This window comes from Accipiter gentilis, chromosome 17 (genome assembly GCF_929443795.1).
Source record: "Accipiter gentilis chromosome 17, bAccGen1.1, whole genome shotgun sequence".
NCBI classification, from domain to species: Eukaryota; Metazoa; Chordata; class Aves; order Accipitriformes; family Accipitridae; genus Astur; species Astur gentilis.
Window position 1 is genome coordinate 30,405,073 of NC_064896.1, and position 16,380 is coordinate 30,421,452.

A 16,380-nucleotide genomic window follows, 5' to 3' on the forward strand; every position below is an offset into this window, starting at 1 on the left:
CTCCTGCGGGGGTGCACCAGGTGACAGCCCCGTTCTGGGGGGGGGCATCTCGCCCCGCATGCCTCGAGCACCCTTGGGTTTGAATCCCATCTTGCCGGAGCAAAAACAAACCCATCCTCCCTGTGCATCCAAGCCCGGCTGTAACCCAAACCCAGCGGCACAGCTCCCCTCGGGCAGGCGGTGGACGTTTTCCAGCTGGAAAGGTGTCACGGCAGAGGGGACCCCGCTTACCGTTGGGCTCCCGTGGGGAGCTGCCACAGCTCAGCCTCATGACGATGGGCGCGTAGGCCAGCTTCCCCTCCACGCAGTGCTTCCGGATGCTGTCCAGGATATTGGGAGGGAAATGGATGTGCAGGTCGCAGAGGAACACGATACTGTGCCCGTCCTATGGGAGGGGACAGACACAAGTGAGAGGATCAGGGCAAAACAGTTCTGGGAGAGAAGCCAAGGCGAGAGCTGGTTCCTCTCCCCCAGCTCACCTCGACCATGTCCACACCAGCCTGCAGCCCAGCCGAGCGCTCAAAGTTCCCCGTGCGCCGCAGATACTGGTAGCTGAGGAGAGACGACAGGGTAGTTAGTGCTGGTGATGGAAAGGGACACGGCCAAGAGGGGGACAGGGACCATCAGTGAGGAGAAGGGACCTTCTCAGAAGGGGGTTGGGTGCCTACAACTCATGCCGAGGGTGCCCCCACGGAGGCAGAGGAGGATTCTGCATCCCTGACTCCTCTGTGCAGAAAACAAGTTTAAACCCCCAGAAACGAGGAGGAGACAAGGGGCAGTGAGGCAGAGACCCATGCTGGGCTGGGGAAGGAAAGGCAGGTTGCGAGAGCACCACCAGGATGGCCTGTCCCCACCATGAGGAGCCCCGCAGACCCCCCTCGGCAGCCTCAGAGGGAGCAGGGTGGGACGCGGAGCTCGCACAGGGTGGGTTACCGGGGCAGTCGGGCATCCCGTAGGGCTTTCTCAACATCCATGTCGTCGCTGTCAAAGTCCACCAGGATGACGTTGAAGTTGGCGTCCTTCGTAGCCCCGTACAGGTGGGCCATGTCCGAGATGAACTGCTGGACCCAGCGGGCTTGGTTCTTCACTACCAGACACAGCCACAAACGTCCCTCAGGCTCACCATAAGGGTCCCAAAAGCACCACACCACCTTCCCCAACCAAACCAACACCCTTTCTGATGAGAAGCAATAACCTCAGCATCTCATGAGAAGAGAGAAGCTCATCCCCCTTGGGCCAGCCTGAAGGATACAACCAGGGAGCAAAGGGGTTGCCTTCCCCACACCAGAGGATGCCGAGGGCAGAGGGAGCAGCAGAGACCCTGGAGAGACACGTCCTGCTCTCACCTACCAGGTACCACGAAGTGCACCATGACGTCCTGCTTCCAGCTGAGCCGCAGGGGCCGGCACAGGACGGGTTTTCCATAGAGGATGCTCCAGGTGCTCGGCTGGGGCTCAGTGGCCCCCAAGGCCAGCCCTTCGGGGTTGGCCTCGGCGCTGTCGTCCTGCTTGCCCTGGTGCAAAAGGACGTAAACGTACTCGGAGAGCCGCACCGTCCGCTGGCCCCGCTCCGCCAGCTCCAGCTCCAGCAGGTAGCGGTTCCCCCGGGCCGTGTCCCGACGCTTCTCCACGTTGACGATCCTCAGGAGGGTGTAGATGCTACAGGGAAAGGAGAAGCACTTGAAAGCACCATCACCATGAGCTTCGCTCCCTGCAGCTGCCTTGCTCGAGGGGTTGGCCTGAACCCACCATCCAGTTCACCTGGCCCCAAGGAGCCAAGCTGGATGAAGGCACATCCCCCCGACCTCCCGCCCGCACCCTGCTCCCTCCCTACCCTCCATTCTTCTCGTTGAGCTTCTCCATGTACTGTGCCACCACATCAACGACCTCACTCTCACTCAGCTGCAGGTTGCCCGACACGTTGCAGCGCAGGTCATTCCAGTCGGAGCGCAGGAGCTCAAAGTCCACCGAGCTGACACTGAACGTCCTCTGCCAGTTGATGGAGTCTTCCAGCCAGCTGTGCTGCAGCTCCCCAGTCTCATAGCTGTAGTCTGACACCTCTTCTTCCTCCTCCTCCTCCTCTTCCTCCTGGCCCTTTCCCTCCTCCTGCTGGGATGCCGTCGTTTCTGACATCTTCAGAAAGGACGTCACCCGTGTCCCCTCTGAGTGGGTCGCCTCGGAGGAGTTGTAATCAGTGGTGGCCGCTGTCCTGCCCGGGGCAGGGGTCGTGTCCTCGTGCATCTCCCTACTGAAGAGCCCTTCAGTCCCCAGGGCAAGGAGACTGGGCAGCGCCCGCTGCTCAGTCCCCAGCTTGGACGGCTGTTCCCACCTCCTGCCACCCATACGGGCACTCTTCCGCCTGGCAGCATCCCTCTCCTTGGAGAAGTTGCTCAGGAGCCAGGGGGTCCGGCGGCCAGGGACAGCATGGAACTTGCTGGAGGCGATGGGATGCTTCTGAGGGGTCCTGGAGCGAAGATGGACTTTCTTCAGAGGTTTTGGGTAAAGGAAGATGCCAGGGAAGCCTGGCTCCTGGGCCGGGGCTTTGCGCTTCCCTGGCTGCAGCCTGGTCACGTAGACCTTCTCCTGGGCTTTCCGGGGTTTTTTGTCCTCCCTGGTTGCTGCAGCCTTGCTGGGACCCGGCGTTTTGGCTTTGCCACCAAAGATGGGAACAGAGAGGTGGGGTTGGAGGCTCAGGGCCCCAGCATGCTTCGAAGGCGCCAGCAGCCCCAGTTCATCCTCCTCGCCCTCGCCGGGATCCTGGGGTAACCAACTGAGCATCCGCCCATGGACCGGCTCCAGCGCGGGGCCCACGTCCTCCTCGCCGTGGAGGTCCTCGAGGACAGCCGCCGGACTGGCACTGGCCTGGTGGGACGTGCTCCATCTTCCCGGCCGCCCAGGCATGCCTGCATCGTCCCGGGCCTGACCCTGCTTGTGGCGAAAGCTGTAATAGTCCAGGTCGTCTCCATAATCCCCAGTGACTGGTGGGGCCTCTTTCCCTTTGGCTCCGGGTACCGGCCCAAAGCTCTTCTCCTTGGCTTCGGGAGGTGCGTCTGTGGGCTCAGGGCTGTCCACTCCTTCCTCTTCCTCCTCCTCCTCATCCTCGAGGAAATCTAGGGAGTAAAGGCATAGATAAATACCCCGAGGGTCCGAGCCGCTGGGCATACCCCCCTGCAGCATGCTGGTCCAAGACAAGGAGGCAAAGCTTGTCTCCAGCAAGAGATTAACCTGCGAGCAGCCGCTGGGCGAGGGAGACTGAGAGCTGGCGGGCACTGACTGATGCTCACCAGGGCTGGTAGCTCCAGGTTCTGCCTGTTAACCCCTCCAAACCTTGGCCACATCTTGGCACCGCTCTTGTTTCATCTGGGAGCAAACCTAGCCTGCCAGGGCTTTGCCAGGCTGCAAACCGACAGCAAGGCAGGTTCTGAACAAACCAGCTCCTGCAGGTCCCCATGAGCATCCCCAGACTCCACACCAAGTCTGGTCCCATTCTGCTGCCCATCGACCAGGCCAACCCAGGAGATGCGGGTGCACAGCTTCAAGAATTAGGGAGGGCGAATCCCAACCCTAGCCATCCCACTCCCATATCCCACAGCGCTTTGTGGCTGAGCTGAGCAGGATGCGTGACCACGGAGCGCGCGGGACTGCTCAGAGGCAAGCTGCTCTGCGCAGCCCAGCCCTCCTCGAGGCCCCCCAGCATCACTGGAGGCATCCCTATGAGCCACATCTCCGAGTGGATGGCCTGGTGGGCAAGGATGCCAGTGCTCAGCTCCATGCCAAGCTGATGAGAGATGCCCAAAAAGCTGCCAGCAGGGAGCAGTGACTCACTGTCTGGGTTGAGGAAGAGAAACGCTCGCTGGCGTGGATCCTCCTCCTCTTCATCCATCTTCATGTACTTATAAAAACCAAACCTGGGAGACAGAAGAAAGATGAGGTCCCGGAGGTAAGGGAGGGGTGTACGCGCGAAGGGACGGGCTCGCACACACACAAGCCTACGCAGGGAGGCACGTCCCCAGCTGCGGCACAGGTGCCTGGGCACAGCCAGACTCCGAAGGGAGGTGGGATTCCCAAAATCCAGGAGCACTGCCAGGTCTCAAGCTGCTACATGCCCGAGAGATGGGAAGAGACCCAGCCTGGAGGTGGCCCTTCCATGGAGGATGGAGCTTGGGGACACCTGGCTGAGGATGCATCATCTCAGCGCCATTTCTCCAGCTCTTTGAGCACCCTGTTGACATCAGCCCCTTCCTCTCCTTCCACGTACCACCCCCAAATACCAGCCCACCAACACTTACTTCTCCAGGTAGAGGGGGGACTCCCTGTAGAAGCACTTGTTCTCCGTCTCCATGTGAGTGAGGCGTGTGAAGTCGTTGGGGTACACGAATGAGAGGTAGACCTAGGGAGATGACCACGCCACCATCACCCCGGTGCAGAGTGGGCTCACTCCGAGGAAGTGGGGGCCAGCAGGACTAGGAGCCAGAGACCCAAGGCCAGTAGCACAGCCCCTCAGCACCAAGGTGACCTCCAGCATCTCAAACACACCATGGGGCTTTTAACCCAAACCCTCTCAGGTCAAGATGGGGAAGCTCAGCCTGATCCTCCAGCAAGAGACATTTTCTCCTGGATTGTAACCAGGTGGAAAAATCCCTGCCCTGGGGTGAGGGCAAAGCACCCTGCTTCGCCATGTCTCCCATGGGAGCGTGACCCCATCCCTGTCACAGGGAGGCACTTACAAATTGCAGGCCCTGATAGCGGGCGATGGGGAAGTCCTTCACCACGTAGGTGGGGCTGTAGGCACAGGGCACCAGCACGTTCTCCACTCGGGAGGCCTCGATCGCAGGGGCTGAGGAGAAGCAGCCGCAGCTCAGCCTCAAGCCGTGCTCTGCCACCCTCGTAGCCCAACCCACCTTATAGTCAGTAGCCCAAACCACCTTATAGTCAGTAGTCCAAACCACCCCAATTTGCCCCCCTACAGACCCCAGCAGAGATGCCCTCCACCCAGGAGACAGGCAAGAAGGTAGGAGGGATGCTCTGGGTGCCCCTGGCAGCCAGGTCCTGCCTTTTTCCTCCTACAAAATCCCATGGAGATTTGCAAGGGTCTGCTCCCAGCCGCTTACTGAGGAAGAAGGTGTCCCTAGGGTCAGACTTCAGCATGTCAGCCCCGTGCTCATCCTGCTGTGCCTCCCAGAGGTAGCTCCCGCTGTGGCTGGCCAAAGTCTGCGGGATGTGCTCCACGTGATTCATCTTCAGGGACGATTCATCTGAAGAGGGCGAGGACAGGAGCTAAACCCCAAGGGCATTCCCATACGGAGCACTGTCCCAGGAGCATCCTCCGAGGTGGCACTTCCCAACCTCTCCATCCCTCCCACCAAGAGAGCTCAGAGAATTGTGGATTCCTCCTGCTCCCAGGGGCACAAGGGGAGCTGATGTGTTTGCACGAGGGCAAACCCAGCTCCTCCAGCCCTCTCCCGTGCTCACAGACCCCGTGACTAATCAGCCTAATGATTATTGCCATCAACTAATGAGCACCGAGAGGACAAGGGTACAGCTGATCTCAGCCAGGCAGCCCAGCTCCCATTACGGCATCGCTCACCACGCTCAAAGACAAGGGGTGGGAACGCTCTGGGCTTTTAATTCCCAAGGACACAGGAATTAAACCGTGAATGTTCTTCCCCGTAGAGGTGCAGGTAAATGTAAGATGAGCTGGTTTTGCCTCCTATTCAGGGATGAGGGTGGCATGTTGTCCTTGGCTATCAACCAGCCCCCAGACCTCCCCAAGGGAGGTCACCTTGCTCCAGTCACCTTGGCCATGCTCAGAGCTGCCTGCCCCGAGCACCCGAGGGTGCTCCCTTTCCAGGCAGCTCTCCCTGCTGCAGAGCTGCAGGGAAACAGGTGGGTCCTGAAGCAAGCAGGAACCCCCTTCCTGAGCCCCAAATTCTTCTGCTTGCAGCAGGGAAAGGCTCCCCAAAACACCTCTGTGCAGCTGGCTGAGGTTGGGCTGCAATCCCTGGAAAAGCCTGGAGAAAGGGAAGGAAGGAGGACGCTCTCCACGCTGCTGGTGTCCCCCACGCCACGGGGACAGGCTCCCCGCGACTGATGTGGCTTTGCCGTGGGATGCTGCTGGGGTCCGAGGGAGCACTGAAGGACAGCAGTTGGGGAGGGGGAATTTATCTGCACGCCATCCGTCTCACGGGCACCTGCATCAATACCAGCAATACCCCTCCATCCCTCCTCCCCCCACTAATCCCTGCCTGTTGCCTGTCCCCTCCTGCCTTATCGACACCTTCCAGGGCATGTTTGATGACCAGTCCTCCAGCGTATTGAGCACTGGGGCAGGACCCATCTATCAAGTCCTTTCTTGCTGCCAGGGAAGGGGCAGGAAGCAGAAGATCTATAGATTTAATTAAACCTTGCACCATCCATCCCTGGTTACACGACAGCTCCTCATAACTCAGGGCCAGGCCAAGGAGCCAGCCCTCCACGGTCTCATTAGCAGGGACGAGGCTGGAGCACCAGGAGAGCTGTGTTTCTGTGGTGTGTCACCTCTCCAACCTGTTTTTAGGAGGGTTGCAGCACACTCCCAGCATCACCACTACCTGCCGCAGCCCCTTGCCTCCTTCCTTACACCCAGCAGAAGCTTGGGGAGGGGGGCTGAGAGGCTGGAGTCTTCCCCCAGGATCTGGTGTCCTTCCCAGGCTCTGGTGCCATCTCTCCGCGGCTGCACCAACACATACAGCCCCCTCGAGAGTTTGCTTGCCATGGCTGCAGGCGGACATGTGTGGCCCTTACCTGTGTACAAGGAGATGTAGGAGGAGTCGATCACTTCGAACTTCAAGCTGGGCAGGAAAACTCGCCACTAGGAAAAAATGAAAGGAGATGGAGAATGAGCGAGAGGGTGGCAGGGGTTCAGGATGCAGCTGCCCAACCCCAGGCACCCTAGGATGGGTCCTCCCCTGTCCTCAGCTCCCACAAACTTGCCTGCACTGGTCCCAGCCCCAACCCTGCAGGAGGGAAACAAGGGAGAGGACTGATCCTGCCCCAGCACAGACCCAGACCCATCTCCTGCCTTTATCCCAGGTGACTTGGGATTAGTAGGCTTCCCTTGTGTGGTCAGAGAAGGGAAGGCTCCCGGAGGTGGGACACGGGCTCACGCTGCTTTCCACTCAGGACTGCCACACGACCACCCGTTGTCCTTTTGGGACAGGCAGGCCAGATCCAGCCCCGCATCAGCAGCAGCATCAATAACATCATGGGAGGCAGCACAGCCACATGTCCTGCCTCGCAGGGGAGGGACGATGCTGGGGCACAGGGCAGCTTCTCCGCACACCCCCCTTCAACCTCAGGGAACAGAGCAGGGAGGCCACGGCACCCATCCAGGCCCTGAGCCAAAGCCAACACACACCGAGCCCTACACCCCCCTCCCCTCCTTCCCATGCCTCACTCCGGTGCTGCTGAACGCACATTAACAGCAGACAAGTTTGCATTGACTTAAGAGGGTCTTCATAGCTGCCTGCGCTGATCTAACTACATGCATTTTAAAAGCATGTCTTGAGCCTTTGTCAGGACAAGCCCTCAAATGCCCGCAGGGAGAGACGCATTAGGGTCCTGCTTTTTTGTTGTTGTTGTTTCTTTCTGAACATCTGAAAGGCTTCCCTCCCTCCAGCAAAAAAATGTCTCCCCCATCTATTTGTTTTTCACAGCAGAAATGCAGATCTTATCAGGATGGATGGAGATGGAGCCCTGGGAGGGTGAGGTTGAGCGATGGGGAGGAGAGCGCCAGCGAGGAAGGGGTGTTGTCAGCCTCCCTGATGCTGTGCTGGCACAAGTTTGACTCCAGTGATTAATGACTGCTTGGGAGAAAGGAAACCTTTGCTAACGAGCCAACATCTTCCCCTCCCAAAGACAGCCGCAGCTCCTGACACACACGCTCCAGGCTTTGCCAGGGTTGTGCAGCCAAGGCAGACAAGTTCAGATTTGAAACTCACGGTATCTCTAAGGGTGAAAAGAAACAAGGGACCCACTCCATCACCCCGGCCATTTCTCCCACCACTGACCCTGGGATGCAAGCCACCAAGGTGGTCTGCCACTTGCAGATGGTGTCCTGGGACCTGCCTGCTCTGATCTTACACAGTCTGGGCTCTCCTTGCCTGTGGCAACGGGGTCCTCAGAGAAGCCCGCAGGGGACCTTTCCCCCTCTGCCAGCCCCTTCTGCAGAAGGCCAAGGAGAAAGGAAGGGACTGGCCATGTGGAGCTGGATGTCCCACCACCGCTGGAGCCTGGAGCGGAGGAGGGTCTGCTCTGTTAGCATCCATCGTGGGAGCACATCGGCAAGGCAGGAGCACAAGGGAGGGACAGCAGGGTCTTTAGGTCCCAAAAGGCCATGGCACAAAAGGATCGGATGAGCACAGAGAAAAGCAGCCTGTGCCAGCTGCCCTGCACAGCAATAGCCCAGGGGCACAGGGACATGAGCCCCAGCTCCATCGGAGCAACGCTGACTTGTCCCCTCTGTGGGCTGAGCCACTGGCAGCCATGGGAGAGGGGAAATCGTGGCTTTGCTCCAGGAGAAAGAGTTTTAACGCACATCAGGAAAAGCCCTGGCGCCAGCTCTTGACAGGACAAGCCTTGAAAGGAGCACCGGGTGGGGGCATTTACTCACGCCAACTTCCACGTGGTCTGAACCTCGGTCATCTTGTTTGTGGAGCAGCTCGAAGTAGTAGCGTCTGGAGGACATGAGGCTGCGCAAGAGGGGAAGAAGCCAGTTAGAAGTCATTGCTGAGCCAACTGCTACCGCTGCCAGGGCAATGGGAGCTCCCCTGCTAGAGCAGCCATCTCGGGAAACCCTTTCTGTCTTGCTCACGTGTGGCTAAACTTTCCTGGGGCACGGAGACAGGCAGCATGATGTGGGTATCTGCTCCCCCATCCCACTGCTGAGAAGCTGCATGAGATCGGGGGGGATCCCGATCATCTGCAGAGGTGGCTGCAGCCCTCAACACCTTCAAGCCGTGGACCTGGAGGCATGGTTGGTTGCAGTCCTGCCCAGCCCAGCCCCCACGTGCCTTTTGGGAAGAGACCATGGCTGGGGTCTCCTCCCAGGGAGGAGGAACTGAGTCAGCATGGAGCCAGCGGCTCCATCTCCCCGACTCCATCCACCTGGGATGGGCAGCGGGAGCAAGCACACACTTACCGCAGAGGCTTGGAGACTTGTGAGCTGAATTTGGTGAACTCTCCCGGTGCTGTCCACTCAGTGCCCAGCTGGAGGAAGGAAGAAGGAGTATGTGAGAGCACCAGGGACACTACAGGCCAAGCGGGCAAAAGGCCCAAACCCCACCAGGCTGCGAGAATCTCTCCTCCACCTCCATCAGGCACTATGCCATGCTGCAGAAAGGCTCTTCAGGCAGGAGGATATCCCAGAGGCTCTATCCCAGGGGCCGCTTGTCCCCAGCTGCTGGCACTCCTGCCACAGGAACTTGTCACCAGCTAACACCACCAAGATCCCAAAAAGGCATGGGTGTGATGACGGACCATGGGGTTTCCGGTTAGAGTTAATGCCAAGAAAATCCAGGAGCAAATATTAAATCTCCTACTCTGGAACATAAGCTGGTCTTTGGTAGCTACAACTAGGATGGGACCCAGGGGCAGAGATGGGACCAGGCTGAAATAGCCTGGCATCTCCCAAGGGGGCAAAGAAGCAGGAGAGCTGCTTCTGGCAAAGTCACACATGGACCCTGCACCCTCGCTTTAAGAGATGCTTCAGCAGAGGGACCTGTAGAAGGGAGAATATGTGGTGGCTAAAGAGCGCCCATGGGTTTGCAACATCGTTAATTGAACACTACGGATCCCCAGAAGGCACTCAGAATGGTTATCAGTGTGCTGGGAGCAAGGAGCCAGGCACCCCAAGGGAGGAGATGCTCTCAGTAGGAGCTCCAGCATCCCTGGTGCAAAGAAAGGCAGAGGGTCAAGGACGATGGTGCCTACCTTGCCCACAAATGCAGCCAGCCGGGAGTTGGATGGACTCTCGTCGGAGCTGAGCCAGAACTCCGAATTGTCATCTGAAGCCACAGAAAACTGGAAATCCCCTGCAGAGAGCAAAGGAGAAGGTCACCACAGAGGGATACAGCAGCTCCGGTGGCACGGGCTCAGTCCCGGTGCCTCAGTGTGAGATGGGGAAACAGGGATGGATGGACAGAGGTGATGGGGCCACCCCAGACCCCACGTCATGGCTCTGTCCTGGATGGGTCGTGGGCCTTGCCTCCAATTGAAGCAACCAGGGAATAGAGTCTTTGCTCCAGAAAGACCCTCCTTCCTGGGAGCCAGAGATTCGGAGACTGTCTTTAAGAGCTTTTCTGTCCTCGTGTGGCCCAAGAAGGGGGAAGGTGGCAGCTTCTCCACATTGCTGCAGGGGGAGAAGAGGCCAAGCTCCATCACTCACCATCCTTGAAGGGGTGGATGTAGCCAAAAATCCTCAGCCCATAGTTCTTCCACTTGGGCGACACAGCCAGCTTCTTCACTGTGGTGCGGGTCTGTGGAGGAGAGACAGAGACATGAAAGCATGAACAGTTCATGCCCAGGCTCATGCCTTGCACCAACATCACCCAGCCCACCTCCTCCTTGTTATCCCAGGGTCCTGTGCCCCTGGCACCAGAGGGAATGTGGATGTCCCATCACCACCCACCTCTTCTTCCATCCCTGCTCTGTTGAGAATTACCTGCCCCAAAGCAAACCAAAAAGCCTGCTAGCAAAGGTCTGGAGGACCAAGCCCACACCCAGTGGAGATCCAGCAGCTTGAGGAGAAGGACGAGCGGACCCTCACTCCAACCCACCACCATCATCCCTGGGACTCACATGGGGAAAGAGTGGAAAATGGAGGTTCTTCCTCAGGTGCCTCACGGCCCCTCCACACCAGTCTTCAAAGACGTGCAAGTTTGCCTTCCCTTTGTACTGCAGGACAAGAGAGGGAGATGAGCGGGGTTGTCCTTCTCAAATCCCCCCTCTCCAAGGACAGTGTTAGGGCAGGCTGAAATGTGGATGTCAAGCCCTAGGGATATCACGCCCTAGGGATGTCACCTGCCCAGCCTCAGCTCTTCTGCAGTGACACTGAGGAAGGGCTGAGTTCCCATCCCTGTGCCAGCCCCTGGGTCACAACACCAACCCCCAAGAGATAACCCTCCTGCTGCTACTCCTTTGGGTCCCAAGCGCACTTGGACCCTTCACCCACCCCCAGCATCCATCCCACCGGCACACAGCCAGCACCAGGAGATGGGCACAGTGTGGACCCATCCAGAGAAGACATGCGGTAAGATGTCCCCTTGCACACCCACACAGACCAATGAGGGGGCTGACACACGCCCACAGCACACACCCGGGGAGCTCATCCTCACAGGCACCACGTTAACCCCAGGACCAGGCAGAGCCCCCAGGATGGGTGATGGAGAGCAGGGAGGAGGATGGCTGGAGATGGCTTTGGAGCCTGGCATGCTGGGGGAACATGGGCTGCGGTGTTCCCAACAAGGGTCAGTGTGGACCTCATTCTCCACCATCACCCCTTTTGCTGCTCCCTGCCCACCTACCTGCTCATTCCAGGGCAAAGCCTGCTTGGTCAGGTTGAGTTTGGGGTGCGTTGTGGCTCGGTTGGACCGTTGGCCTCTGGAAAACCAGCCATCCAAATCCTGCCCATCGTTCTGCCAAGGAAGAAGGAGGGAGATATGAGAGATGGGGGAGGATCAGGGCCAGCCCGGCTGCATTTGCATGAGGTCTCCCTAGATCTAAACATTTCATTTTGGATGTCAAGCATTGCTAAACCAAGGCGAAAGCTTTCAAGGCTAACAGCAAAGGAAAGCAGGGGCAGGAGAAGGCAGAAAAATATTGGCAAGGTGTCTGGGGGAGCAGAGTTTCAAAATGTTCCAACTAAACTCATTTCCCTTCCTCTGCTGAAAGAAACTTCTCCAAAACAGTGAGTTTTCTGTTCATCCAAAATGTTTGGCCAGTCTGATGGGCTACTGGCAATGGAGTATTTTGGGCTCCATCTCCAAAAGAGCAGAAGCAATCTCTATGTCTGCTCATGGGCGGAGGAAGCAGGACGTTTCTCTGCTTCCCCTCTTCCTTTAAAGGGGATTAGGTTAATCCGATCACTTGTGTCTCGTAATTTAGAGGGATTAGGTAAGCATTCACCCGCCCCCGGCTTGCTGGGGTGGCAAGGAAGAGCCAGGAACTTCTGGAGCCCATGCAGAGCATCCTCCTCTTCCACCACGTTGGCAGCTGCAGGCAGAGCCGGAGTGAGCCTGTGCCACCCCCGTGGGCATTGCCCTCTGCCATCACATCCCGGGAAGCGTGGGTGGAGGAGGGATGAGGGACCAGCTAGCATGTGTGGAAGGAAGAGCCACCAACCCTCTCCAAAGCGACCGCCGACCTGCCGCTGTGCCCCTTGCTTGGGGTGATGGGAAGTTGTGCCTGTCACGCAGGGAGCTGGCTGGTGTCACAGCCCACTGTCACACTGGTGATGCCCACATGCAGCATCAGTCCTCTCCGGGGATGGGACTGAGGGGGATGTAGATGTCCCTGCCACCCGTCTCAGGAGGATTCACCATCATTGCCCCCTGTGGCCTTGGCCAGGGAGGGAAGGACCATGCCACCCCACGAAAAGCAGAGCCAACACCTCTTTGAAAGCAGAGCCCGGCTCTGAGCCCAGGCGAGAAGAACCACAGCATCGACAAAGTGCAGCCCGTTAGGATGCACAGTGCCAAAGGAATAATTAGCAAACTTTGCCTGAATGAACTCATTAGCGTCCCGGAGGAGGGGAGCGGTGCCCTTGGAAGATGTTATTAGGGAGGTGGCGTAATTGTGCCGTGCTTGTTGGAAGGATTCACCCTCCTCCCAGGGAAGCTACGATGCAATTCCTGCTGTCCCCCTCCGTCCTCACCCAGCACCAGTCTGTGTTTTCTCCGGGCACATCATCTTCCTCCTTTGCCCATCTGCCCCTTATTTATGAGGAGCTGGGAAAGATCAGAGCAGGGGTCGTCCTTTCTCGCCCATCCCCTGCCTGCCAGCCAGGCGCAATCAGCCTCTTCCCCATCCGTATTTCTCGCTGCCTAATTGCTGCCTAGCCTGAAGCCAGCTCTCCTTACTGGCACATGGCTCTCTACACCCAGCACCTGGAAAAAACTCTCTGTCCCTCTATGGAGAGGGACTGGGATGGGTCTCCATCCCATGGGCGAGACGGGTAAAGAGAACAAGCCACCAGCATCCCTGCCCTGCCCCAAAGATAAAGAGCCAGCTGTGTCAACAGCAAGATCCATGGTTGGGAGCTCACCAGGAGGAAAGTTTTCCATCTCCTTTTTTGAAGCAGCATTTTTTTGCTCCAGTTTGCAGAGTCCTTTCGAGCCAAGCTGTTTGCTTTCAAACTGGAGTGAACTTCTCCCCCGCCTGCCCCAACAGAGGGGACTATTCACAGCCCAGCTCTCTGCAGCTGGAAACAGGGGGTGGGTTATTTGCTGAAGGTGGGGACAAACCGGCCTTTTAATTGCAGAGCCAGTGATGCTGTAGATGTCCAGCAGCTGCAGAAGACTCTGGGCAGGGCAAGGCATAAAGAGATGGGCACTGAGGGGGTCTGGGTGCAGGGACTCAATGCTTTCCTCTGCCTCCAGACACAAAACACTCACCTGTGCTCAAAGTACCGTGGCTTGGGAACAGCCCAAGCAATGCCCACCCCGATGGTGACTCGCTGTCACAGGGACCTGCAGTAGTTTGGCAGTGACCTGCTGTTGGGACGGGGCAGGGGACACTATGTGGTTTCCCTCTGCTGCCATCCCACCTGCCTGCCCTGCTCCAAAGCCTCTTGGTGACAACAGGTTGAACAGAGGACAGCAGGGTGTCCTCATGGCTACAATGCCAAGTGCCTCCTGGGCTGTTAGCAAGGAGAGATCCTTTCTCTGGATTCTGCGTGGAGACCCCACCTGGGGTACACTGGGTCCAGTTTGGGGTTCTCCAGTCCAAGACAGACAAGTGGAGGTTAGCAAGACGGAGCAGAGGACACAGGAGAAGGTGGCTTTGCCCAGCAAAGCAGGACTTTATTGCCATCAACAGCTATGCAACAGCAGGGTGCAGAGAAGATGATGCTGGACCCTCCTCAGAGAAGCACAGTGACAGGGCAAGAGGCACAAGGTGCAACACTAGAAGTTTCAATGGGGTATTAGGGTTTTTTTTAATTCACGACGAGGGCTGTTGAGCAGAACCAGAGAGGTTGTGCCCTCTCCATCCTTTGATCTACTGGGATGGACAAGGCTTGGGGCACGCTGCTCTAGCTGGCCATGTGTTGGATAGGGGACTCGGATGAGCAACCTCCATGGGTCCCTTCACACCCGACCGCACTGCGGCTCTCCGCTTACCATCAGCTCCTCCTCATGGCTCTCGCTGGAGTCCTCGGCTTTCCTCCGCCGTGCCGACTCCTGGGCTGCCACCGGCCGCCTGCCGGGATCAGTCACCTCCCCCAGCCTCTCGCCATCTGTGAAGGGAGCAGAAGAAGGAGTGAGACAACAGCCATCTCCCACGTCCTCCCCATCCCAACATGGCTCCTCTTTTGGGGACAACCCCTTGCCCTGGCAGGGGGAGGGCACGTGCTGCCATCGCTGCTGCTCCCAGTGGGGAGGGACACGGGGGATGATGGCACGGGACAACGGTGGGGGGCTCTGGCTGCGATTCCCCTCATTACATTTGTACTAAGCAGCTTGCAGCAGCTCATCAGCATCAGGTTTAATTACACCCCCCGCAGCCCAGCTCATGGCCCTTTACATAAGAGACAGCCGGGATAAGCTCCTGTGGGATCTCACTCCCCATCCTTCCTCAGGGACACATCCCTGCTCCCCTGTCCCTCTGGTCCCCGGCTCTCCTGGTGCATCCCACAGCTCTGCCCAGAGCACACTGGCTCCGAGCACCCCCCAGACATATGCTCCCCAAACCCATCTTCCCACTCCCCAACAGCACACTAAATGCACCATCGTAAAGACCTCACTAACAGCCCTGCTGCAGATGACTTTGTTACCGTGTGCTGCATTAATTATCCTCAACCTACAGACTCCCCTCTGCAGCTCACACCCATCTGCCTTGGGCTGCGAAGGGAGGGTTTCTTTTAAACCACTCTCACTTCCCAGCATTAAAATAACTGACTTCCCCCCAAATAATGGCAGTCTTGGAAAATGTATTAGTTATTGGGGGGGGGGGGGGGGGGGGACACGACAGTTCAACCATTGCTTCTGGTGCAGGTGCACGGCTTGGCTCTGCATTTCAAACTGACATCAAGGGAAGCTCAAGGTGATGCTCGGACAGGAAGGTGTCTAAGAACACCCATGGGTCCCCCCCAAAAAACAGCCACCCCCATATCACAATAAGGGGGAGCCCCAGACGTTGCGAGCAGCCCCGCAGCCCTGTCCCCCAGCCGTGGGCATTGCAGCAAGGGGGTCACCGACACCCTTCAAAGAGTATGGCAAGAGGCTCTCCAGTTCCTCCGCACCCTCTTTCCCCCCAGCAGCAAGTCCTGGGGGGGTCCTACCCCTCCCAAGTGAAACAGCCTCCCTGTGCTGGGAGCTGCTGGGGTGGCTTCAGACCCCACAGCCTGGCCAAGGAGGGGCTTGGGGTGCCCCTGGAGCCCCCCACTGCATGCCTCCCATGCCATTAGTATTCCAGCAGCCGCGCAGCTGGCGTCTCCTTGGAGATGGCAGCACAAATCCCATCTCCACCGCGGGGACAGGAAATTAAGCTCTAAAGCCCCTTCTTCTGCTCTCAGCCATTCTTCAGCCCCTGGCAGCTCCGACTCTCTCCTGGCAGCTCCCTGCCTCCCTCCAGCCACCCTCCTCCCCTCGCCCATCTTCATCCCTGCACTGTTCCTCCCGTGGCCCAAGGAGGGTAATGGGGAGCATTGCAGGGAGGAGCGGGACCAGATCCAGCACCCTCCTTTCATCTTCTCTGCTCTCAAGACCCCCCATCACTCCTAGGGATGCTCCTGCCAGCATAGGCAGTGGAAATAAAGCCAATCCTCGCTGTGCTGAGGCTGCAGATGCTGCTACTCTGGCACAGAGTGCCGGGGACAGCGTTATTTCCCCCCCACTGGACACAAGGAAGATCTCGGTGCATCCCCAGGGACCTGCCAAGGGATGGGATGCAGCAGTCAGCTCCATGGTACCCATGCAGGGTACCTTTCCTGGCCTTGGAGGAGATGAACCTGTCTCACGGGATTTGCCAACTGGGCATCCGTTTGCGATGCAGGCTGGGAGTGCCACACTGCAAGTCGTGTCCCTGGGACGGACTAAACGCATATGGGCCTCTGCTGCCAAGCCCCGGGTCCTGGTGAGCAAACCCGAGCCAGCAGCATTCCAGGCTGCATCCGCAGGGGATGGCT

The 16,380-nt window shown here is 58.3% G+C and overlaps 1 protein-coding gene across 3 annotated transcripts in view; it reads right to left on the minus strand.

The window, feature by feature from the left end:
- The window catches only part of B4GALNT4 (beta-1,4-N-acetyl-galactosaminyltransferase 4), a 35,137-nt gene that overhangs the window by 1,466 nt on the left and 17,291 nt on the right, over positions 1-16,380 (minus strand). For all 3 annotated transcript variants that reach the window (XM_049820839.1, XM_049820837.1, XM_049820836.1), the window contains 17 exons: positions 14,375-14,490; positions 11,561-11,671; positions 10,836-10,931; positions 10,423-10,513; positions 9,969-10,069; positions 9,178-9,245; positions 8,650-8,728; positions 6,783-6,849; positions 5,111-5,254; positions 4,727-4,836; positions 4,289-4,389; positions 3,825-3,907; positions 1,834-3,109; positions 1,351-1,658; positions 934-1,087; positions 480-552; positions 232-385 (listed from right to left, as the gene is read on the minus strand). In XM_049820839.1, the coding sequence (XP_049676796.1) occupies positions 232-385; positions 480-552; positions 934-1,087; positions 1,351-1,658; positions 1,834-3,109; positions 3,825-3,907; positions 4,289-4,389; positions 4,727-4,836; positions 5,111-5,254; positions 6,783-6,849; positions 8,650-8,728; positions 9,178-9,245; positions 9,969-10,069; positions 10,423-10,513; positions 10,836-10,931; positions 11,561-11,671; positions 14,375-14,377 (3,019 nt within the window). In that variant the 5' untranslated portion in view covers positions 14,378-14,490. The remainder of the gene's footprint in view (positions 1-231; positions 386-479; positions 553-933; positions 1,088-1,350; positions 1,659-1,833; positions 3,110-3,824; positions 3,908-4,288; positions 4,390-4,726; positions 4,837-5,110; positions 5,255-6,782; positions 6,850-8,649; positions 8,729-9,177; positions 9,246-9,968; positions 10,070-10,422; positions 10,514-10,835; positions 10,932-11,560; positions 11,672-14,374; positions 14,491-16,380) is intronic.